This window comes from Rhopalosiphum maidis, chromosome 4 (assembly GCF_003676215.2).
Source record: "Rhopalosiphum maidis isolate BTI-1 chromosome 4, ASM367621v3, whole genome shotgun sequence".
In the NCBI taxonomy this organism is placed as follows: domain Eukaryota; kingdom Metazoa; phylum Arthropoda; class Insecta; order Hemiptera; family Aphididae; genus Rhopalosiphum; species Rhopalosiphum maidis.
This window is the reverse complement of record NC_040880.1, coordinates 44903476-44928852: the sequence shown is the minus strand read 5'-3', so window position 1 is coordinate 44928852 and position 25377 is coordinate 44903476. Positions and strand designations below refer to the sequence as shown.

The following is a 25377-nucleotide window of genomic DNA, read 5'->3' as shown; positions in this document are numbered from 1 at the left end:
GTATTACCCACTTACCTATTTGAAATCTGGTGAATTACGCCATGTAAACTTAACTGGCAGGGTTCCAGTGAGGGCTTGAGCCCACGAGCCCCTGATCAAGAATTGGGTGCCATTTGAAATTGCACATATCTACAACGATGCGCTATACCGTGAATATTTACTGTGGTCGTTATTAACCACGTGTGTAGTACAAAAATAAAAAATATGTATATGTTTAGTACTTACTGACTTCACAAATTGGACCATACTGATAGTGTTACTTTTATATGTAGAAATATTACCTTTAACGATTGTTTTTTTACATTTATTATTTTTTATGTTACTTATACTTTTTGAATGCTATTAATTTTAATTTATGTTTATATGCTTGGGATACTTTTATCTCACATAGAAACGATACCAAACGTAGATATGGTGCTAGCACAATCGACATACACACCAACAGATAAAATATAATATAGTAATAGCAACGAGACAAACTGTGTAAAAGTGATAACTAATATTATTCCGTAGGCCCGGACGACAGAATTAGATAAGCAATAAGTCATGATGGGATTTAGGTTAGCGCTCCGTTATTCGACAGCGACTCGCTGTTGATGAATGGTGTCGTTGATGAACGATGTACTGCGTGTTACACGAGAAATTCACCACTAGTTAGCTGGCCACCTGGGTTAACGTTAACAGGAGCTCTGTTGCTGTTTATTTTATTTTGGAATATATACGAGCTGAACCCTTTTGTACATTAAACGTAAGAATAACGGGTGCATATGGTTTATAAAAATAAAAAAAAACCGAATAAATGTCTGTGAGAATTTTGTAAGCTGTACCAGAAATCTTATCCACTGAGCTGTCTTCTGGTTAATAAAAGTATAACGGTCGCTTATAAACATAAACATAAAGACAAGAGAATAGAAACTAGATCGTTAATTATACAATCAGTGTGTGAGTGTGTAACTATACTAAGTATTGAAATATCGTCTAAATCATAATAAATTGATTTATTAATGTCAAAATAAAATTCAACGCCAAAAATAGTATCCATACAATTGAAAAAAAATATCACTAGAGAAATACTAACAGTCGCAAATCCTCTATTTCATCGGTACCCAACTTGGGAGTAATTACCCCCAAGGAGGTAAAAACACGATTTTTTAAGGAGTAAAGGTTAAACTATTTATTTTAATTTTAAGTAATTATTATCTATTTAGTCATGTGCACTATGACTGTAAATGCAATTGTAATAACTCTTGTTTTCTTTGTTTGAAAAATTAAAATGAATTATATAACTATAATCATAATATATATTTTGTTTTGTTTTGTTTTTATTATTTTTACTCAAATTTTTTTTGGAGGGAGGGGTATTTGTTGATATCTAACCTGACTTATGGGTCATAGTCTCAAGAAGGTTGGGAACCGCTGCTCTATTTAATGATGAGATCAACTTACCTGGTGAAGACACGAATCAGATTATGAAACGTAACACAGCCACTAAATAAAATAGTGAATTCTTTCTAACTCTTTGATTAAATGTTTCGTTCTGTTATATTTCAATAGTCACATTTTCATTTTTATTATTATTATTAATAAATACCTGCTTATAATTTTGAATTTTTCGTCATAAGTGGCATAAAAATAAACGAATACAGATAAAGGTTAAATTTTAAATAAATACTTTTACTTTAAAAAAATTCCAAAAATAACAGTATAATCTTTTCGATAAATCAAACAGATTTAATTTAATTTAATTATTTCAATTTTTCAACATGACCCGGAATAAAAACAGTAATAATATACCAATACATGTATACTACAATAAAATACTTCTTTTAATGCGACTGCGATTAGCTTAAATTATAATATGCCCGTATCTCGTACAACAATGGAAATGACTTTGAAAACCTATTATAATGTACTTGAATATCACACAAACAGACAAACTTCCAAAATTATCCAGTGCAAGTATCGAGTTAGATATGATTGCTTTTCGCGATACAGTCAGTGACGTACAGTAAAACATATTATTATATGACCCCAAGGACAATATTTTTAGTTAAACTGATCACATTAAATTGAATAATATGTTGTATCCTGTACTCAAGTGGACAAAATATAATCACGGACGTTCGTGACTAAATTGTCCAGTATTCCGCGGGCACACAACGTGTCAACATTCATAACCGTTCAAACTGTTTTTACTTCGGCGGATTGTTGTTGCATATGATTTTTGAATTTTAAGCACAATGATAGGCACTCATAGTGGATTGTTCTTATTTATAGCTATACAAGCTGTTACATACTCGTGGACGTTTGGTTCAAGTAAGCAATGTCCATAAAATTAAAATCAAAAAAATAATTCAATATTGCAAATTATATTTGTTTTACGATCCTTATTTTAATCGAATTGTAATAGAAGTGTCTATAGCAACAAAACTTTTGAAGTTTGAACGCGTTATTATATTATTATTCAGCACAACTTTTTCACCTAGCCAATAGAAAAATTACGAAAAATAAATGTTTACAATTTTAATTTATTCAATGTGCGTTCTTGTATAGACTGTATATTATATCTAAAGTTATATTAATACAAACATATAATGATAATAATGATAAACGGCAAGTTAAAATATTTTCCAATTTTCTATACTTGTTAGTGGTTTTATAGACCAACCAGTAGAAATAATAACTGTAATTATAATTTTCAATTATATACAATTTAAAAACCTAAAATTATGAATATGTTATCAATGTAAATCAATTCTGTCAATAACTTGAAGTTATATATTAATTTCATAGAAATTGAAGACGGTGCAGTGCCTAAGGCTTCTATAATATAATAATATGTGGGGAGTAGGTATAATATTTTACTGATGCAATAGTTCAATACTATAATTCATAGATTACAGAATTTAAAAACAAATTGTTGAATTAATTAAAAAAAGTATTCATTTTTTTTTTTTACTGTTTGTAATTAAAAAAATAAAGATAAGATAATAACATTTTTATATTTTCATCGGTTTAAATATGATATACTTCCCTATTTCCACAATTACCTAAATAATAAAATATCAAAGTTTAAAAATTATTTTTACCTATCTATTAATTAACTTATACCATATATCACAAACAAAATAATATCGCTCTAAAAATGTAAATAGAAACAATTCAATTTGAAATGACTAGATATGAAAAAGTAATTTAAAATTCGCATTTTACTTGTAGACTCTGATGGTACATATATTATAATAATTATTCTAAAATATTTAAATCAAAAAATAGATATACATATAATACTTATTATTATTTTCATTCAGTGGCATATCTAGGATTTTTTATTATTTTATCATATTATGTAGTTTTCATTTGTTTGCTATATTATAACATACATAATTTTGTAAATCCAAAAACACATTAAAAAGTTTACTAAAATTATATTTGTAATTTCAAGTCCAGTCAGTCCAGCCATTTAATCACAATTCAACAGTAGAACATGTCTTGAGAAAACATATTTTTCAAAACTATGACAAAGTAGTGAAACCTACCTCCGATGATAATATCGCTTTAGAAGTGAACATGAGAATATTGATAAAAAGTGCAGAGTTGGTAAATATTATATTTTTATTTTTGCGTTTCAAATTAAATGGTTATAACTATTAATCATGTATATTTAATGTCTTATAGAATTATGAAAAATCTCAAATGATACTCAGCACATGGTTCATAGCGGTAAGTGTTTTTTTTTTTATTAAAGAATATCTAAATCATAATATAATCCAATATAAGATTAAACTATTTATTTTAACGAGAAAAGTTATATTTAAGTAAGTCGTATTACGAGTATATTGTTATCGACTTTGTTAAAAATTAATTAGTACTTATTTAATATTGTACATTTGTACCTATATGCATATTATATGTCAAAGAGATAATTCTAACTTGCAAAAGATAAAAAACCTGTAGGTAAACATGTAATGACTAACAACCTGTATGATTTATTAAATAAATAAATTATTATACTTTTTTGCTATACATAGTTGATTGATAAATATGATTTTATTTTCTAATTTTACTTACTCGTTATAGTAATCTCAACTCACAATTTGTTTTTATTAAATGTTTATAATTTAAAATCTAACTTCAGTGGCGTAGTGAGAGATGTTCGTCTTATAAAATTGCTTAGCCCTAGAAATTTAAGTTGAACTTAAAAATTAAAATTTGTGTGGATGAATGTATAGTTAATTAATATAGTATTTTTTTTTTTTATTAAATTGTTAATGGTTTGTGTTCTATAATGCAAATTTTAGATTACTATACAATTTTAGATTATATAATATTATATTCTAGGGGGTATAGTGGGTGGATCGTTTTTTAAATACTTTACTTGGGGTTTGAAATATGCTCGCCACGCCACTGTCTAACTTTATATTTATATGTACACTATTTATACACTTTATATGATATACGTATATTGGTATTTTCGGTTTTGTATACATTACATTTTGTATAACCCAGCTTAGCCGATATATTAATAATATGAAACTTTTTCAATCGAATTGTAAGTGGGAAAAAGTCTCCCAGATTTTTGTAGGTTTGACAAAGAATAATGTATAATTATTTTTTTTAGAACTGGGTCGATAATCGGTTGGCTTGGGATCCGAATGAATATGAATACTTGAATTCCATAATAGTCGACCACCGTGAAATCTGGCACCCGGACATCATGGCATTCAACAAGTAGGTATATTATAAAACTACTTTTGGTGTTCAAAACATAAAATTAAAAAAAAAAAAACAAACAAATACACGGAAACAAATTTCACTTAACTTTCAGCGTCGACGCAAACATGGAAGACGATCGGACGCACGTCAACAGCGTGGTGAATAAAAACGGTGGAGTGATCTGGGTTGAACCGGTACAGTACATCATACATTGCAAGACAGACACGACGAACTGGCCTCACGACACGCAGACTGGAGTCTTGAAACTCGGGTCGTGGTTGTATTTGGGCAGAGACCTGAACCTGACCATCGACGACGATGAAGGAGTCGGTGATCTCCATATTTAACTATATTCAGACCAACGTACATCGTACATCTACAGTGGCGCCCAGAATGCATGTGTATCCTCTACCAATAAGGGATGATGGGAAGAGGGGAGAAAGATGGTTCCTAATTCTAAAAATCAGTATTTTTCTTATTCTCATTACTACAGACTTTAAACTGCTCTCGGCTGCGTTTCCGGCATGATGAAAAGTCGACACTCCAACCGTAGGAAAAATGTAAAGGAATCGATTCTTTATCAAATAACTAGGACAAAGCTCTAATCTAATATACGATCTCGTACGAAGTAAGTGTCAAATTACATGCTCGTGGTACAAGAATTGTGAATATATCGGTTTCTGCCAATATAATTATTCTAGTATTATAAAGCAAGTCGTATAAATAAATAGTTCATTGATTAAAATATTATAAATGATTTTAAATATTACATATCGATGTACCTAATGGCTAATACTAGTCATTGAATTTTTATAATCGAATCAAGTCAAAATAATAGATTGAAAGGTGCAATTTTAGTAAGTCGCGTGTAACGTGCTTTCAAAAATCATCTGGGCGCCCCTGTATTACGTTTTGCATTAATAGCACGTTATATATAAATTATATAATATTTATAAAAAATTAAAAACATATATTATGTATTATGTAAGCTCTAAATGAAACTTAATCGCGGTCACGGTATCATGCAATATGTTCCAGGTAGAATTAGCCAGCGCACACACAGAATGGGACATCCTTAACGTTTCTAAGGAGAGACACGCCAGGTACTATCCTTGCTGTCCGGATGAACAGTACATCGACGTTGAATACAACATCACTGTTAGACGGAAAGTCCATCCCTATAAGTCAGTCATCTATTTCCCCGCGCTATGTGAGTTTACCCCCAATTCTTATTTTCGATTGCCATTCGTATACAATAATTTGATTAAATATTACTTAGTCTATATACATGATAGACTCAGTATAGATCAGTCTATAGACATGGTGTGATAAAATATGTGGCCCATCATAAATTGTTGATACGTGATTTTATTTATTTTTAGAAGAGAGATGGGAAAGTTACGTGATTTTTATTACGTAGATAAACCAAATTTCTAAGAGTATAAAATTCACTCTGAGGAGCGCATTATAATATTTATAGAAATAAACATAATATAATCAAATAAGTACCTATTCACAACGATATTGTAATAGTTACGCGTTCTATTCAATCTTCGATAAATAAAAAGGTACAAAAATCACCCTTTGTACTTTAACTTGACTTTTCGTAAAATAAGTCATAATAATTTATATAAACAGGACCAGAGGCAGGTTAAAAGCAAATGTCATCGTGGATCAAGCAATTAAATATAGTAATGTAACTTCATTAAAAACACAAAAAAGTTATTATCAAAATAATTTAACTTCCTGGTTTCCATTTATAAATTATTTTTAAAAATGTCATAGTGGTTAAGCTGTTTAGAAAAACAAATTATTTTTTAAATAATTATTGTAACATTATTTATTTTATTTTTTAGAGGGGGTACGCAGTTACAGGTTTTTACTACCACTCAAAATTTTCCACCTAGAGCAAATGCTCTTCTTGTACCTAGGTTAATGCGGCCTTGAACTAGACTTCACGCGAAACAAATTTAATCCGTGCACAATGTTTCGTACGCTTGTTTGCTGATTCTTTATTATTTTTTTTTTACTTTGCATTCGCAAAAACAATATTGAGCTCTCGTTGAACGATTAAATTTGTACAATTTCAGTAGATATGTAATATACTATATAATATGTACATCTACATGTAGACGTAGATTTGATTAAAAATAAGCACAGAAAAAATAGTTGTGTGTGGCCTGTGCTTATTGACCAAAAATATTGCATGACATAAGATCATTTATTTTGTGAAATGTGGACAACTTATAAATAACGTGAAGTAATATTAAACTACCTAATCATTAACGATATGTATTGTACAACTTAGACCTCCCGTCTCTTTCAAAAGTACTTGTCACGTACTACTGCAGGTGCATCTAGGTTAAAGGTTTTACTGATTCTATAGTGTTATTATTGCATGCATATTATTTTTTTAGAATTGTTCAGAATATCGTATCTTATTAACATTAAACATTTAAAATACTAATTATGTTACTAAACAGTATAATAATATAGTCAATTAGGTGGAAATGAGTACATTTTATCTATAGGTTATATACCTACCTGTGTGTTTATTGGACGATGTAAAATTCTACTTATGCGTTTGAAATATAATGTATTATATGATATTTTGATCACGATAAATGTTTAAGGTCATTGATTAATTATTTTATTATTGATTCTTTATTTGAGTAATTTAACATCATACTGCAGTCAGTTTACGTTTATTATTATTTAATAGGAATTTATTTTAATGTTGCGAATATGCCAGTTATTTAAGTGTAAACATGAAACCAATTCAGGCTAAATTAGTATACCACTAAACCCCTTTACCCAGTAAAAACTAACTTACACAGCTTTAAATAAAGCGATGTATTTTTTTCCACTAAAGGTCGTGCTTTTCGAAACATTCCAAACTTGTCTCGTCAAGAAAAAAGGTCATTATAGGATATCTGGGTATTACACCATTAATTTTTATTTGTAGAGTAAAAATTCATTGTAAAAGATTACACTATCTTTAATTTTAAATTAAAAATGTTATTCGAATAGGAATTTGCATTGAGCCCTATATTATAGTGCTATTATTATTTATTAATTTATTATAGTACATTATATTTGATTATACCTGCCAACACAGTAACACATTAAAATTAGTTAAATTACCGTTTTTAACATAGACCTACCTGTATAATATAATATAATTGAATAGATACGCGATTTATATTATTCTAAAGTAACACGATGAGCAAAACCTATTAAAAATATTACAAATGTGGCACGGTTAAGTAAACAATACATAACATATTATAAGCATAAAATTCACGAAAATATGCAAAGGTATAGTCAAGAGCTAACTATAAGTATCAAAGTCAACCGTATATAACTCGTACTTGGGTGATTTTATAAATTCATTTTTGGATAGACTGTAGATATTAACATTTTGTTGCTAATATTTATTTTTTTCTACAGGCAGTATTTCGTTTAATTTACTAACATTTTGGCTCCCGTACACTGACAATTATTGTAAATTGTTTGTGAACCTATTCAACGCGCTGTTTGTCACTCTGGCCATTATGGTCGTATACTCAAAAGTGCCAATCGTTACATCCACTGTTCCATTGATTGGTACGTATAATATATACTGTAATCAGTTTTATTTAAAAAAATTTAAAAATTTTATGGCAGATTTCAACGATTTCGAGTCATTGAATCATTTCCTTAATCTCTAAAATAGATGTGTTAAATATGAGTTTAATGATAAATTATCCATGTAAAAAACAATTCAAATAGATAACTCAATTTTTATAGATATTTTAAAACTTATTTTATTACTATACTAGTAATACGATAGGTTGCTTTTTTTTTTTCCAAAAACCTTAAAACATCGTATAATATATTATCATATATTATGAAATTATAACTCACTATTTTCATAAGTACTGGAAATCTTTTATTTTTTACTGCAAAAAAATCAAACTACATAGATCCAACTTACTATACCAGAAACCACTTTCGATATTTAAGATTTAAACTTTTTTTTCCTGTATAAAAAGTTTCGTTTTCTGCAGACACACAACAAAATAATAAACGATAAACATCATTGTATATATACCCGATACATTCATCAGTTCATCACTCTGCTCAGTATCAAAAAACGAGAAATTGGTGTGGGTACCTATAAATCCTAAAAGTATTTTTCCTGAAATAAACTTTGAACAATTCGCGCGTGCTCTCCAGATTTACTGATATGTCATTAAAACGTTTAAAAACAACAATATTTCGTTTTTTCTCAGTCGTTTACTACACTTATAGTTTGGCACTTATCACTGTGACCGCAGTGCTATCAATGGCTGTAAAAAACATGTCCAAAGTGAGCAAACCACTGCCGCACGGGGTTACTTGGTTTCTTCATTCCGGTTACCTGGTGTACTTGGGTATCGAGATAAATGTACGTATCAGCAACTACATAATGCATACGACCCCGTCGATTTTAGATGTGTTATATCGTCTGGAATGATGGCCGGACAAACGAAATAGTAATTATTAACTTTGCGCTTGTCGTTGCAGGATTCACCGGCCGATTGTCACATGCTCTGTGAATCCGAAGAGATGATCGCGCAGACCGCCGATTTGAACGAGAGACATAAACTCGCCAAGGTAATCGACAGGATATGTTTCGTGGTGTTCGCATTCGTCTATTTGGTTCTCTTGTTGCGGTTCATGCCGTAGACAGACATTTTTCTCAATTATATTCTATGTACGCACACTGTTCATTTAAGGCTGCACCAACGCCGCACCTATTAATTATATACTTATTAACGAGTTATTTTAAAACTATATTTACCTACCTATACCTACACTATAGATGGACAGTATCGTTGGACGGTTATATACTTTTCACTAACCGGAATACCCAAATTATGCCAGATGAAGTCATTGACGCGAGTAGTCTAAAACAACCAAAAAGTTGGATTTTAGTTATAGATACTACCTAATGACTTTATGACTGTGACTACATATGTATATAAATAATATAATAAAGTAATATTGTTCAAGTTCCATGTATAATGTGTATAGGTACTTGTAATCATAGGCGCAACTAGAGGGGGGCTTGGGTAGGCTTAGCCCACCTCGTTTTTGAAGATAATGTAATTCTCGAATCCAATATATAATTAGTAATGTGTTGTTGTATTTAATAGTTTTTAATTTATAAGACGTTGATAAAATGAATCCTACATGATTGCCTCCCACTGGGCTCCCAGTCATTGTTAGCCACACTGGTAAATTCAGCCACATGTGAAAGATCATTTTCTTCAATGAGGCGTATAAAAAATTAACTTAGATCATCCATGGCACAAGATCGGTTTTCATTTTTATTCATTTGAAATATTGAAAGAGACATAACTAATAAAATAAAGATAAATTATATTGTGAATAAATTTGCCGATGAAAAGGACAGAAAAATAACGTTAATTTAACTAGTCTTAAAAGCTTTGTAATAAACTAATAACAATATTATATTAATAACTATGATCTGTATATTTATATTCTTCTTATTCAAATATATTTAGGTAGGTAGCTAGTCTGTAAGTACCAATATTTTACTTTGAAAACAACTATTAACGACTACTAAGCAGAAGCGATATAAATATGAATGTTAGTTTTAATAATCAATAATTGTGGTGTAGGGACTAAGGGCAACGCTCCCGTGGGTTGCAGATATCATTAAAATTTAACCTACCCAGAAATAGAGCTCTATAGTTGCGCCTATGCTTGTATCTAATAAGTCATTTTGTTCCAACAAAAAAATGTAACCTCAGGTTAACGAGTTAGATTTCATGTTTTTTGCAATTGACTTTGTATTTATTATGCGATTATTAAGTTATCATTTTTTAAGGTAATATTGGAAGAAGAGACTTCAGAATAAAATATAAATACATATCCCCTCTCTCCCCCCAAGACAATATCCTAAGTACACCACTGCACTACAAAACTATAGTATATATATATATAACTTATTAATATATTATAAGAACATCGGCAGCCATGACAAAATATAGGTATAATAGAAAAAGAAATGTGACAAAGCTTTTTACGATTTCAACTAAATTGAGACCAAAACTTGTACAAAGATGATTTTAATTACCTATATTATTTATCATGATTTATTTATATTAAACGCACATGTTTTTATTTGATTATTGAAATGTAAACATTTTTAATTGTTTATATCTCAAAATCGAACTTAATAATGTTTTTAATATCATTGAAATCATAAATATTATATAATACACCCATATCTCAAGAAATATATGTGCAAAATTCGATGCCAATTGGTGTTCAGCTATATAAGTCTAAATACGTCCCGTACAAACGTACATTTATTTTTATATTTAGATAAGGTATACATATAATATATTATTGTTCTGTGCGGGTGTGTAGTGTGTTGCAACAGTAAGTATATTATACAATAAAATAAACTGTAGATATTTTATGATTAATAAGCTATTACCAGTTATTATTCAGCTTCAGTAAACGTCACGATCGAAAAAACACATTGCACAGGTTAATCTTTCAACTCGCGTCGGCGATTATATTTAATATAATAGATATGAGACAGGTAACCGCCTCCGCTCTATCCTAACCTTACGCGGATGGCTAGATAAATAATACAACTATTATAGGTAATAAAACCGATCGCGCCAGATCACTGCGATACTGCGAATATTATTGTTTTTACTTATTCCGTAGGCACCCCGCCGATACGGTTCCGTCACGTTGATGATTTATGTTAGGTGTCTACCTACCCACCTAATTAATTAAAACCGTACTCTGTCACATAAGTTTACACCGAAAACGGTTTTCAACGATTGTCTGTGTCCGAATCACAAATTATTATGCCATTACACATGGGCACACGGCACGTACTATAGTAATTACTATTTACTATTATTGTGCAATACGACTGTACGAGGGGCTCGGGTAACCGGTAAGGACAGTGTAAATCTAACCCGAAAAACATGGTAATCCGAACCGGCTTGAACGTACGTCACCGTAGTTTTTATAGACTTTTACTTTAAAGAATTGACGCACTACGATACACATTTAACAACGCATTTTCCCATAGACCTGTACAATATTACAATAATCAGTGGACGGTGATTATTAATTCACGATAATTCATCGCACGTGAACGTCGTCGGGTCGATTATGTTAATCATTATTGTCAGTTGAGTGTGTCATACACTCATTTTACATAATATAATGATCGGTGCAGTATTAATATACTGCGCGTTTCATATAATTAATATCATCGAAATTATTGTACGAAAAATGGCCCAAGTTAAACAAGTTTTGCATTAAAATTACAGCATTTGGAAGAAGTGATTAAATTTCAAAAAATTGTTTTAACAATTATTGCTAATCGAAACCACTCTTTTTTTCCCAATTCCATTTGAATTAAAGAGTCTCTATTAGGCCTACTGTACACGGTTAGGTACTCAATTATGCATGTGCAGTGGCATTAACTGTATCTGTAAAGTATAATAAAAAAATAATATCACAAACTATAATATATATATATTACATAGATGCACTTGAATAATACTATACCTACTTAATTATAATTTATTGTATACATTTTATCATTAAAGGGGTTATCGGTCAAGAGTCCTGTGTTACAGCACACAACATGCACATGCTCATATTATTTTAGCTGCTGTATTCAAAAATAAAAACAAAGAATATCATAATATTTTATCCGTACAAATAACAATTTACAATAGTCATCAATTATTCCATATGAATAACAGAATTTAGTATTTTCCTTAAACAACAAAAAAATAACAATACACTATTACAATATAATGCTGTATATTATGGGTAAATTAAATATAAAAGTTATTATTAGTTTTATTATCTGTGTTTTTTGTTTTTTGGAGTCTTGTTTTGACTTGATGAATTTTGCTGTTCTACTATCACTGAACCATTTACAATGTCTTCTCGATCTACACTTTTGTCGATTGTATTCTGAGCTTCTAAGAAAAACATGAGATCACGGACTTGCTCTTTCAATTCACCAATTTCCTAAAACATCGAGTTAAACATAAATTTATTATTAATTCTTATTACCTAGACTCAATACTAACTTTTAATAAATTAAACACAAAATATTTACTTGGTCTTTAGTAGTTTTATAATTATTAAAATTTTTTTCCAAATTTGAAAACTTCAAATGCCATTCATTTTGATTTTTTTGTAATGCTGAGTTTATTTGACATTCTTCATCTAATTTGGTTTTTGTTTGGTCGAGTTTGATTGTTAAATTATGAACCTAAATAACAACAAAGAACAATAATAATTATTATTAAATCAAAATATTTATGATTTTTATTTGTTTTCTTATGTTTAATATAATGTTTATCAACTTGATAAATTACGTTTAGGAAATACATTTTTCTTTAATAAAATATCTAAATACCTTTTTCTCCAAAAGATTTTTTTCTTTTGTGATTGTGTTTACACGTTCCAAGAGCTTTTTATTTTCTTCAATTTTCTGTTCTAACATATTACCATCTTTAGAAGCACTGCTGACAAATTTCTGTAATTTTTCATTTTCTTCTAGTGCAGCTTTGGCCTTAGCTTTTACATTATTTATCTGAATAAATTACAAAATAACAAATTGAATTAAAATAAGATATTAAAAATATTTAAATTTTTTAATTAATAATTAAACATTTAAATCACAATATGTAGAAAATAGTTTTAATTTTCTATTTTATAGTCTGTCGCATATAAAAGTATCTTGCAACTTATTTAAATCCAACTCAGTCAATTTTATTAAACTAGTTTTTGTCAAATTGTATTGTCAGTTTATGTTTCTAATATAGGGATACCTGCCCAATGTCTTATTATTATATCTTTCTGCTGAACGCCAAATATTCAGGTTTTTGAGAAATACGTTATTTCAACAATTGTTGAAAAAAAATTCACTCAAAATTAGGAATTATTAATTTTAAATCAGTATTATGCTGTACAGTTTTTAGAAACAGACATATACATATGAATCTAAAATATAAGCTGGTAGTTAAGATTTACGATGTATCTGAAATTGGCATAGTTTTTTGGCAAAGTAATAAACGATAAGATAGCTAAAAATATTTTAATCTAATGTGAAAAATAAATCATATATGAATTTATATTACGTACCTAACAAATATTATTATTAAGTTCTTTTGTTTCATAGTTGCTATTTTAGTCTTTTTAAAAATTGGATGATAACAAAAAAATAATAGGTTAACCAAAACATTTCATCCAGTTTTGGAAATTTTAAATTTCTAAAGCTGCCAATCAAATTTTGACAATCAGCCTGATATTATATCATAATATTTAATAATTTTTATGTGGAATTGGTAATAAATATAAACATAATATAAATTGAAAGATGTCAATACAAAAAATTAATCAAATTAATAAAGGTACTCTTGGAGTATACAGATTTGGTGGTTAAGATAACAAATAAATATTAATTTGCTTTGATAATACAAAATAAAATAAGTCTAAATTCATGTAAAAATAATATACTACATTTTTTTATCTAGAAATTAAGTTTTATAATACTAATAAAGTAATTTATTTTATTTTATTTGCATTAATACATGTAAAAGCTAACAGCATTTTTCAATATTTAACAACAGTTTATGAAAAAGTTTTTAAATTATGATAGTCATTCAAAATACTCTATTATTTATACTTATGATTGTAGTAATTTTGAATTTAAATTTGAATTATACACATATATTTACTTCAACATATGTATTTTCTTCAAATAGTTTCATTTGATTTTCAAAATATTTCCTTTGCGACTCTAATTGAGTAGTCAAGAGATATGTAAATTCAAGTTGAACGGATTCAATTTTTTGATCTGTATCCTACAACAATAATTAAATACAATATTTATGTTATATTTTATAAAACATTATGTTGTCTTGATTAATTATTTGTTATATATAACATTTACATCAAGTTTTCCTGGGGATCTTCCTTCTACTAATTTTCCATCTCCTTTGTTTTGGACCAAACGATGAACAAAATTATCACCAACATAATCCCACACACGATTATTTCCCAAATTCATAGAATAACAGTGTGACGTTTCTAAATAATGACTATAAATATATTTTATTAATACATCAGTTAACAGTTACTTAAAAATTGTTAGTAATTACTTGTAAGCATGACCTTGTACATAACGACCACATCCAACATAACCACAGATTAAACATATCCACAATGACTCCGAAGAATGACATTCCTGACATTGGTTGTCTGGAATCGTTTCGGGTGTTTGAACATATCGACACACTGGACAACTGGAATGAGAAAATAATAAGTACAATTGATTTGGATTTTAAAATACAAAAATAAATTATTGTTTTGTTACCTGGTATCACCCCATTTAGTCAAGCAATTTCCATGGAAAGAATGATTACAAAGTATTGTTAGAATACCATCCACCGATTCATCCATGCGTTCTAAACAAACAGCACATACAGGAAGTTCAGTATGCTGAGATGGAGGAGCACTGCAACCCGGTTCATCTTCTTTTATCACTTCAACTTTGGATACGAAAACCAAATTACAACAGCAATCTGGCTCCAACGAATTGAAAGGCATACCATTGAACGAATGAAAGAAATCCATTGTCGCTTCCTTTAAAAACGTGGTTTAAATTGTTATTTATAACTAGATAGATAATAATTTGGGTTTACTTGTGTTCTGAATGAAATAAGTGTCATGTATTGATTAAGAGATGCAGCGTCCCGGATTATCCGTATGTGATGAATGTTCTCTTGACAGGCAGCTATGAAAGTAAGCAAGTCATGGCAGTTCATGTTTGAAGGAATAGACAAAATACATATCATTTGACTACGATTACTTGCATTGTCAACTGGTGTTAATTTGCTGTGAAAAACAATAAATTTGATATATATATATATATATTAGTGTGAATTATAAAGCAGTGCTTAATTCTATTCAATCTACTTGAAATTTTTGGTTTTAAAATTAAAAAATTTATATACCTATTACTTGTATAACTCAGTTCTTACTTTTCTTTATAAACATGTAGGACCCCTTTGGTGACTTCAACAAATGGATTTCCTGAAATAAAATTTATCTGTTCTGCAGCATTTAATGGGTTTTCACCATTATTTTGTTTATTTTTCTTTTTTTTCTTTGATCCTTTAGAATTTATTACTTTGACACTGGGCTTTTTAAGAAATTCTATTTTTTTAGAATTTTCTTTAATTAATGGCTCAACGGGTGCTGTATCGTCAACACGACCATATGTCTCAACTGTTAATTCTCTGGATTTACGTTGTCCACGGCAAGACATGATTTTTCGTTTATCTACAATAGAACACGATTAATATCTTTAAATATACACAAAACATTAAACGCTTAATCTTATTGCTATTCAAAGATCTAAACATTATTAACTCAATCCCCAACAACATAATTGTGTTGGTTATTTGACCATAGTAAATGTATCTTCGTTATTTAATGATAAATAAAATAAACATTATGTTAATGACAGAACCTGTGGAGTATCAAACAAACGATGCAATAATTATTATTGTACATGACCACTTAACATCAATGTCACTGCCATTTACACATGACTAGATGTACCTACCCCAATTGGTAAATGTTTGCTGCTGCTGCGCTTCGGCTGGTCGAGTATCGTTTTCGGTCAGTTCGAATCTCAGCACACAAAGAGACACAGACATTGCATAACAAAACAATTTATCACGCTCATGCACTCTTTCAGACGAAATTTTTACTTTAAAAACTCAGTACTATTGCTCAGGTAATAGGTCCAGAATTCCAGATGTCCTTCGTTCAGCAACAACCGCGGTATTGCATAAGTACAGTAGTGCAGTCTGCGACGAATTGACTTAAAGACAAAGATGTTTGACGTATGTGAATTGTGAATTTTTATTGTCACAGGATTTACCAATCATAGATTATAATATACAACGCAAGTATTTTGTCTTTTTGTCTGTCTTTGTCATATTTGTCATGGGCTAATATAATAATATAGCCTATAGCACCTAAGGATAGTATCACAAAATATAACAATAATAATCTATAGACGTGCTTATCATAAAACGACAGAACAGCTGATGAATTCCAATAGCCTTATCGACCGTACTGTTATCATAGAACACCGCTGTCTGCTGATCGGCCGGATCGTATTTATGTATTAAAATAAACAAATCTTTAATTTCAAATATTTTAATGTATTTTATATTTATTCGTTTATTATATTAAAATATGTTTCTGTAGTATTAACTAGTGGACGTTGTTTCACTGGCTTGATAAATGTGACGTACATACGTATCACAGCCACAAAATTATTGTTTTATTATATTTATAATTATCGTTTCTAAGTTATATTACTCATTAATAGTTATTTTAAATATATTACTGTCTGAAATATTACTATTCCCCGTTAAATTAGATCATATACAATGCAATATATTAAAATGATCTAAGGTGCTGATGGGCAAAAACAATTTGACTAAATTCTAACGTTTGAAATATATGGTTTTGGTAAGAAGGTTTGGCATATTTTATTTAACAGATTTAAAGGGCCATCCTACCATGCTTTAAAATGTTACACACATGTAGGGCTATGTCGACTACATGTCTACAGGTCTGCTTTAACATTTGTTTTTGTTTCACTGACTATGAAAATATATTAAATAGTGGGTTATGTAACAAGTTTTAGTATATATGATGGTAAAAATATTCAAATATGAATGAGCAATGTGCAATTTTTCAAGTTACTCATGTATTTTATCATAATTTTCTTAGATTTTGAATCTTATTTCTTTGAAAAGGACTAAGGATGAATAAGGAAAATGTTGATTCAACGTCTCATTAATGCTTCATAGGAACTAAAATAGTTTGATAATATTTAATATTTCAAAAAAAGTATTATTTATAATGTGTAACAACAATAATTATCATTGGAACTAAATAAAAATAAAAATTGTATAAAACTGAATTTAATAAATTTTAATCATATAGCTACATTATATTGTGAATCGTATATTGTATATATATTGAATCTTATTGAATCTATTAATGAATATATATATTTTTTTTATATTGAACAAAATTTGTAATTATCAATATTATTTTGAACTAGAAATTAGAAAAACAAAAATATCAATCTACACTTGTTAATACACACAAAATATAACTTGTGCAAGCAAAATAAAAATGTAATCTTGTTCACAAAATCAAGAATAGGTATTGGATTAAAAACTTCAATTCACTTAAAGATGGTTGATCTTACATTCCTCAACTTCTTGGCAAGAATCTGAAAAAATAGGTAGGTATTTTTATATTTTTAAAATAAATAATTTTGTTCAAATAAACTAATCAGAAGTTAAGTTAATTATACCATTAATCATTTAAACTAATACAATATACTATATAAGAAGTAGATACTTCACCAATCAATAAATAACATATTTATAATACATATTGTAGAAAAATACAACAAAGAAAAAGGAACAAGAATGTACTAAATTTCTAAAGGTATTTAGATTAGTATAGATATGGATTTAGAAGAATTAGTAAAAGTTTTTGTGTGACATTTACAAGTAAAATATTTTTTCCTACTAATTAATTATAATATACATGTATACAATACAATACACATTTCTTGTATAATACATTGTATTCTTCGATCTATTTTTCAAAAGATGTCCCACTTATAAAAAATGAACACTAAGACATTTACATAAATTTGTGACTATCAATAGAATACATTTTGTTCATTTAAATAACAAGTATAGAATGAAACAAAGGTAGAAAAAGTTAAAGGTTTACATAAAAATGTTCAGTTATAAACTTATTTTAACTACTTTACATATTTTTTTTAAATAAAATAAAAGCATTATAAAAAGTGTAAATAAATAAAAAGATATTAAATATTTTAGTATTTAATCAAAATTCTTTCAAAAAATGTAATTTTTTTTCTTTTATATTGTTTCTTTGGTCTTTTAAGTTTGTTTTTTTTTTATTGATTTCCGTATAATACATATTTTAACAACAAATCTAACTTCTTAGTTTGGATGTGTTGTTTGGTGATTATAAGCAATCTACAGGAAATTCTAAAATAGTTTAAGGCTTAAGCAAAATACTAATCTAATATAAGAAATTTAAAAAAAATAATAATTAAATAGTTGACATTGTGTATTTATTGACAAAAAAACTGTGATCAACTCAAAAAATTCTAATATAAAAGTTATTTCTGAGATTTAAAACTAAATTTTTTCTGTTTTCAACAATAATTTTTAATTGTTTAAGACTTACTTCATTCTCCTTAACAATGTCTTTATTTTTTCTCTCTCTATTAATTGTTGATGTGGCTTTAACTAATGATATAGAAGGGTTAACCCTCGCATAAGTAGGTTTCACTGCATTAGTAATTTTATTATGTAAGATTTGATTAACTCTATTAATTTCCCATAGCTTTTCATTTGAAAATGATATATTTTTTTGCTTTTTATTTGTTGTTTTTAGATGAATGTTTTTATTGCCTGTTTTAATATGAATTTCATCATTTGTTTTCATCACAACGTTTTTACAAGTATCAATTTTATTAATTGTGCTACAATCATCATTATTTAAATAACTTTTACTTTTAATTGTGTTGTTCTTACATATTGAAGGCGCACTAATAACATTACAAAAATTATTATTAGTGTTCTGAAATTGTATATTCGTTTTTTTTTTTAATGTATGTTTATTATAACTAGTAATTGTTTCTTCTGTAAAATTTGATAGAATAATTTTTGTGGAGTATTTATTAACTCGGTTCTCAATGCTTTCATTTTGCTTAATCGAAAATAAAGCCAAGTCAATATTTGAGTGCATTGTGTCCATATTGATGTATAATACCTCTTTGATATGTAATTTTTAAAATAATTCAATTTGCAATTTTAATATCTAATCATTCAAACCTGAGGGGTTTAATTCACCACAACATTCTTACATTGTATTTTGTTTTAAACAATCATAATAAATAGAACGTACTCATATAGTCATAATATGTCTAGTGTTCTAATGTATACAAAATTACAGTAAATATATCAAAACTTTGGTTAAGATAATCAATTAACAGTGTTATAGTTGGAAAGTTATACTTTTTCATTTAAATACTGACTTTAGAAATCATATGTTTACAAATAAAAGAACAATAACCAACACAATTGAACAATATTAGTATACAAAAACTTGAACAAAATCGTAATAACTAATTTTTTCCACAATTCACACTATTCAGTATTCACAGACATTATCATTTTTTTAACAAGATGACAAAAAAATATTAATATTATAATATGAATTTCAATCACTCAATAATATGCTAAAATTATTCTATAGATATAATATAGTGCCATATCATGAAGTTTTTGAGTAATATGTAAGGGGGGAAATAGCGTTATAGCAGGTATGTTTAGCGCTCTATCTATCTATCTATTCAAGTTACTATTAAAAATATATACACAAATAAATAACATGATAGGTATGACAGAATTATTGATTAATATTAAAGTAACTGCACCTTGCACATGGCACAAGTATAAAATTATTTTGAAGTAGTATCAATGGATGCCTCCTACTATCATGCCATCACTCATCACACCTTGTATAACATTATCAAACTTTGATTATTGTATCATATTGAATATAAATTGTAATTACTTCTATTTTTCTAATAAAGAAAAAAAATATTTATTGTATTAATTATAAATGGACTGTCGTATCTATTCACGATTGAACATTTTTGGTAATACTGGTAACAGTATCGAAATAATTTTTTTCAACATTAAAATATGCTGGGGAGATCTATTTATGACCATTTTCGTGTATTTTCTATTTTACCAAATTTTGCGAGGGAAGAATTGTCATTTTCCGTGTGTACCTAATTCACTGTTTTACACCCAATATGACGGCTACAAGACTACAACCATTACAACCAAATATTTCGTGTCTTTCCACACTTGTCTCAATGTTACATGAATTACATCTTTGAAATTACGTATAAACAGTGGCGTATAAAGAAATTAATTTCAGGAAGGGTTAAAAAAATTTTTCCATTCTTAAATTCCAATTAATTATACAATCAAAATCAATACCAGTACCAAATACCAACCATACATTTCAGAGGGGGAGGGTTTGAACGCCACTGCATATAAATAAATTTGGTTTTAGATAGAGTTCACGTGCATTACATTACAATTTTATAATATTTTGAAATAAATTAACGCAGATTGAAATTTTTTGTCTAGAAGTAATGCAAATAAAAGTGGTACCTATATAATGATCATTGCGTAAATACCAGGCTTAAAACTACCACATATCAAGAGAAACTAGACAATTTGCTTATAATTAGTGTTTAAAAGGGAGTTAATGAATCTCTGGTTAATTGAAGTGATTAAATTAGTGCCTAGTGGTAGCCCAATGCACCATCCGTCACCAAAGTCATCATGTACAGTGTATATGCAATATTTAAATAAAACAGTAATTGAATTGTTTTGTAGTTATATAAATAGTGCTAAAATCACCTATTGATTAGTTTGTATACAATATTTTCACAAAGTATTTCATCAAATAAATTAAATTGTAATTTAACATATATGTTATTCTTAAAACGATTGAATATTTGTATTATTTTCAACATATTATTTTGTCACGTTAAACAGTGACTGATCTATATTTAATCAATCATGTATCTATAGATTTGAGAATGATGAAATGATCCATTAATTTAATATATACTAGCTCTTCACGCATCATTGAGTTTTGAAATAAAACCTCTATGACTTTGAACTTTGAAGTGTTCATATTAATTTATTAATTTTAAATAAGCAATTATATTAATATTCGTTCTACATTAACAAAGCAATTAAAGTGATAGTTCTAAACTGCATGCTTTGCATAATATTGCACATTTGCACAATTATTTTAATGGAATACATTTGATTATTATATAGATATTATCTCACGACTCTCCACAATCTTTTCACATTTATACCGCTATTTTTAAAATTTCAAATTAAATTCCATAACAAATTCTTATAATGAATGCCTGTTGTACTTTCTTTCGGACCATTCAGCCATCCTCAAGGACCACGGGTAAACTCGTTGTCATGTTAACCAAAATAATGATAAATCGGTTAATAAATATTCATTTCATTTCTATACTTAATTATTGTTGATTTAACAACATTTTTGAACAAAGATATTTTTTTACGACTTTTTCAATAATATATTTTATAAACCACTATGGTGCCTTTCTAACAATCTTCTACAACTTTAACCAAGTTGAGTAAAAATTAAAATCAGCTTATAGTCTTGATACATAAAGTGGGATTAATATTTCAACCATTTTTTTACTTCCCTAATGTTTTCTATTTATTAGAAACATAGAAATCCAACAATCCCGAACACATTATACAATAATACCTACATGAGTATAAAGTGAATCGCCAATGCAAACGTCAAAAATGACATAATATGTAAATATGTTAAAAATAGTAACGTTTTATAATTCATTTCAAATTTTACACACAGTTAATCAGTAGTGCACAGACTTATCCTGTCACTTTTATATTGCTGTTCTCGAGCCGTTCGCCAAGTATATAGAATTGTCCCCGACGGCTTCAAACTCATACCATAATTACGGTAACAATTAGTGCTGCAGAATGGAACATTTCTTCGGTACTGGTTATAATGTATTATAGTTCCCCGTTAGAAAGGTAAAGCAGGAATTCTGCCCGGCGATTTTATTTCCGTAAATTTATTACCGTATTGTTTGGGGGTTCCGGTGGTTTCATAGATTCTATTCGGCACAAAGATGGCCAAAGATATGACTGTGAAAGACTCCTCGAAGTCTTCGGAGATATAATTCATGTACATCGTTCCCGGATACTATTTGTCGTAAACTCCGGCGGGTATAGCTGGATTAGGTATGTCAAAGCGCTGAGTTCTCATCAGCCGGTACCTTACTACTCGATCAACCGAACTGAATCCGGGACTGGATACCCACAAACGTCTTCAACATTCGTAATTATTCATGTGTTGTATAATCGACTTGACGCTGACCGCGAATTTCGATAACGTACAAATCTACAAAATTGAATACAAAATTAATCGTTTTTTGTGTTGTTAATTAATAGAATAAAAATCCCGTTAGACACGTTGTGAATATTTTAATGATTTACGCATTGATTGTTTATGGATGAATAAACATTTTATAAAATTATTGATGACCGTATTAATATTATTATTGTAAAACATAATTTAAGATTATTTCTAAGAAAAAGTCTTTTCATACATATTTGTATAATTTACGGAAATAATGACTAAAAACGAAAATAAAAATTGGTAAACAACTCATATTATATATATATAGTGAAATGGCATTTTATCGACTTATATATTCGTATAGGTACAAAAGAGAAAATGCTTTCCTTCACACACGGGGCGGCTAATACAATATACGTTAATTCTGCAATATAATATAATATTAATTCATATCCAGTCGTCGCCGTTGGTTTAATCTAAGCGGAATTTGCCTATACACATTCGTCCGCGATACCGTTTTTACTGATTTTCATGTACGACTTCGAGCATAAACGCGTAGACGTTTTAAACACGTCATATTATTGACATTTGGCACATTATGATTGGCGGTTGTAGGCTTCATTCGGCTGTTTTGGTCTAACAAAAAAATTCAGACCGACACATCAAACGATATCCGGTGCGCGTGTCACACAAGGTGCGTTGAATGTCCATTGAATTATTATGGTACTGCAGCGGTGCAGGCAAACTTTTACGCGTCTTAAACACTATCGTAAATTACACGCACAGACAATAAAATAATGAGCAATCGTGGTCTACACTTCTACAGACCTGCTGTGTCCGACTACCATATATTATAATATTATTACCTATATAACAATAATAGATTACAAGACATTAGCAGTGTAAAAAGTTTGGTGTCCCAAAGCGAAACACGATACGGATAGTTGATTTAAAAATAATATTATAATACAGTTAATCGATAGATCTTCGTAAACGTGATTTATTAATTATTATATTATACTCGACGGTTGTATAATATATTGAATTATGCTTTTTTTAAAGAATGGTTAAAACAAAGAAAATAATCACAAAAACATCTACGTCATATACATTATTAGGTTAAAATATTAAAATCGTCGGTTATTTTTCGAAATTAAAATACTTTGCTGAGTAAGCAAACAACAACGTCGTCAAAACATACGCGTTGTCATGATGTTATATTTACGTTACCGATCAATCGATCGGAAATTGCCCACCAATAATATTATAATGATAATAAAAATTCATAAAAAAAAATTTATGAGACGAATGCTACGCTGTGCTACGCATAGTTGAAGCCGTTTTAGTCGCTATTTTAAACGTATCAATATTATATATACCTATATAATAATAATATGTTTATGTTTGTTTGTTTGTTTATATTTGTTTATGTTTATATTTATAATGTTTATGATTATCTATCTTGAATAAATTGTTTTTGTTAACTTATTTCATATTGGTTTTTACTTCATATATTATTAAAAAATTACAAAATGGTATTGTAAAATTAATTTATACATAGAAAATCTTGTATGGAATAACTGTCTTTTTTTTGATCAAGCTTCAAAAAATGTATTCACAACATATATCGAACTATATTTATTTATTTTTTTATTTATTAAAAATACGGTCTGGTATCTCAATAGTAATGGTTACATTACAAATAATATTTAATAATTAAAATATTATAAAACAATTAAAAGATAAAATAAGAAAAAAATGTACAATGAACCACAAAGAAAACATAAAATATGTATAATAAAATTCAGTAGGTTAATTAGAAGAATGAGACTGTTCAGTATTGACAATTCTCATTATTCTTACAAGTAGCTCATTATTGTACACTATCGATGCGTACCATATTATAGTAGTAATGTAGTATATACTCACCGTCAACCGTTGCTCCCGTGGTCGAGGTATTCGGACTTTGCTTACATCATGGTCAACATCTATACGCCCCGAACAAACGTGTCTCCGACACTCGTTCGTTCGTTTGGAGGACAGACCGCGAGAACATGGCAAGTAGGTGCGGTTATAAGAATGGGACCAAATGTGTGATGACCCCACAAATTTCCCTAAGACATTACATTTTTATCTATCTATTATTATTAATTATTAAATTTATATAGATATAGTATAGCAAATAATAAGAATTATTTAATTGAGTTTTATAATATTACAGAATATATACAATGTTCCACATTACGAAAACTCAAAACATGATTTTTGATTGACGTTATTAAAGTTATTGACAACTGACAAGTTTTCAAAAACCAAAATAAAATAAAATTTTGCCTTATGATTTTGGATCTGTTTGTTAGTAAGTACCTATACTTAATTATGTATTTTAAAAATTTTTAATAATCATTAAATTCTTTTAAATTTAGTTGGTAATTTACATAGTGTTTTTTATATTGTTAGTTGAAACATTATTTATTTAATTATTTTCATTGTAAATAAATATGTAAC

The 25377-nt window shown here is 28.4% G+C and overlaps 3 protein-coding genes across 4 annotated transcripts; 1 reads left to right on the top strand and 2 right to left on the bottom strand.

Annotated features, from left to right (window-relative positions):
- Positions 1–2157: 2157 nt before the first annotated feature.
- LOC113557051 (acetylcholine receptor subunit alpha-like 1) lies at positions 2158–9758 on the top strand. 2 transcript variants are annotated; one of them, XM_026962333.1, is made up of 9 exons: positions 2158–2316; positions 3446–3600; positions 3679–3723; positions 4622–4731; positions 4829–5042; positions 5755–5926; positions 8167–8322; positions 8991–9145; positions 9265–9758. In XM_026962333.1, exons 1-9 carry the CDS (start codon positions 2241–2243, stop codon positions 9424–9426), a joined length of 1245 nt encoding a protein of 414 aa, XP_026818134.1. In that variant the 5' UTR covers positions 2158–2240; the 3' UTR covers positions 9427–9758. The 2 variants fall into 2 exon arrangements, with proteins under 2 accessions (XP_026818134.1, XP_026818135.1); XM_026962334.1 differs by having other exon boundaries at positions 2213–2316; positions 3451–3600.
- Positions 9759–12553: 2795 nt separating this feature from the next.
- On the bottom strand, positions 12554–16801 carry LOC113556485 (BRCA1-associated protein). Its single transcript, XM_026961450.1, has 10 exons — positions 16394–16801; positions 15807–16107; positions 15468–15660; positions 15140–15408; positions 14925–15068; positions 14717–14864; positions 14502–14627; positions 13178–13354; positions 12875–13030; positions 12554–12783 (listed from the first exon to the last, which is right to left on the bottom strand). The coding sequence occupies exons 1-10, from the start codon at positions 16485–16487 to the stop codon at positions 12613–12615; spliced, it is 1779 nt and encodes a 592-aa protein (XP_026817251.1). The 5' UTR covers positions 16488–16801; the 3' UTR covers positions 12554–12612.
- A 1147-nt stretch (positions 16802–17948) lies between these two features.
- LOC113558775 lies at positions 17949–19930 on the bottom strand. The gene is made up of 2 exons (XM_026964309.1): positions 19090–19930; positions 17949–18088 (listed from the first exon to the last, which is right to left on the bottom strand). Exons 1-2 carry the CDS (start codon positions 19660–19662, stop codon positions 18041–18043), a joined length of 621 nt encoding a protein of 206 aa, XP_026820110.1. The 5' UTR covers positions 19663–19930; the 3' UTR covers positions 17949–18040.
- Between the last annotated feature and the right edge of the window lie 5447 nt (positions 19931–25377).